Source organism: Morus notabilis, unplaced genomic scaffold, assembly GCF_000414095.1.
Source record: "Morus notabilis unplaced genomic scaffold, ASM41409v2 C11374840, whole genome shotgun sequence".
Classification (NCBI taxonomy): domain Eukaryota; kingdom Viridiplantae; phylum Streptophyta; class Magnoliopsida; order Rosales; family Moraceae; genus Morus; species Morus notabilis.
Window position 1 is genome coordinate 1 of NW_010386392.1, and position 1104 is coordinate 1104.

Sequence of the window (1104 nt, forward strand, 5' to 3'; positions counted from 1 at the left end):
TTTTTTTTTTTTTTTAAATCAAATAGATTTAATTTGGCATTTATAAAATTTTGTTTCCCTTCTGCTAATTGTACCATTAAGTATTACCTCCAGAAGTTGGAAAATCAGTGAAAAATAAGGACTGAATTGTTTGTTTTGCTGGTGTACAGAGTTTGCTATGTCCCTGCAACAAACGTATTTCTATTTTTGCCAGAACTAATCTAACAAATAAGTTGTCTCATCTAATTTTTCTAGTTCCCATTTTGATTGATGAAAGTATGGAAACACAAACACTAGGCATAACATCAAAAAGAAGATTAACAACCGAAGTTGAAATTAAGACAAGTAATTAACATGGGACAAAAATCACAGCCTAAGATTTAAGTCCAGCTTATTCATACTATTACTACTACTACTATTACAATTGATATTATTATTTATAATATCCTGGGATGCTTGTTTAGGCAATTTCCCAACTCTAAAACTTCCAGGCCAAACCAAATCCATGGTGTCTTCAATCAAGAATGGAACCGAATTCCATGGCATCCCGAATCCGGTTTCCGCCTCAGTAAACTTTGCAACCACTGCAGACCCTTCTCTGCATGGCTTGTGGACAAGCGAGTGAGGCCGGACACCGAGCGACCGGGCCGCCGGAGAAGTGAAGGGAGAGGGACTAAATCCCATTGTGTTCATCATCATCCTGTGAGACAATTGGTACCTTTTTGCAGCCCCTCTCTCTCTCTTGTGTGCATTCTGGTGACCTCCCAAGGCCTGAGAACTATAAAACTTCCTCATGCAGAAATTACAAGAAAAAACCTTGTTTGTACCAGTACTACTACTTGGAGGCCTTGGTGATTGTGGATTATGATCAATACATGAGTCTGTGGCTGTACTGAAAGACTGATTCATCTTGTTGTTGAGGCCTAGGCTCAGCCAGTCTCCCAAATTGTCATCATCTTGATCATCATGATCATCATCAGCTTGATTAGCTGATGATGATCCTCTCCCTTGATGATCATGATCCTCACTTGTTCTTGACTCCAAATCTAATTGGTTGTTGGTTTGATCTGAGATTACATGATTTGCAGCCTCCTCTTCTAGCTCACTGGTGAAAATCATTGCAGA

General features: G+C 39.1%; 1 protein-coding gene across 1 annotated transcript; it reads right to left on the bottom strand.

Moving 5' to 3' along the window:
• Positions 1-311: 311 nt before the first annotated feature.
• Positions 312-1098, bottom strand: LOC21383685 (zinc finger protein 7). The gene has a single exon (XM_010114781.2). The coding sequence runs from the start codon at positions 1096-1098 to the stop codon at positions 346-348; it is 753 nt and encodes a 250-aa protein (XP_010113083.1). The 3' UTR covers positions 312-345.
• Between the last annotated feature and the right edge of the window lie 6 nt (positions 1099-1104).

Excerpts from the sequence above, each read along its gene's own strand:
- LOC21383685 (XM_010114781.2), bottom strand. The coding sequence starts at position 1,098 with ATGATTTTCACCAGTGAGCTAGAAGAGGAGGCTGCAAATCATGTAATC.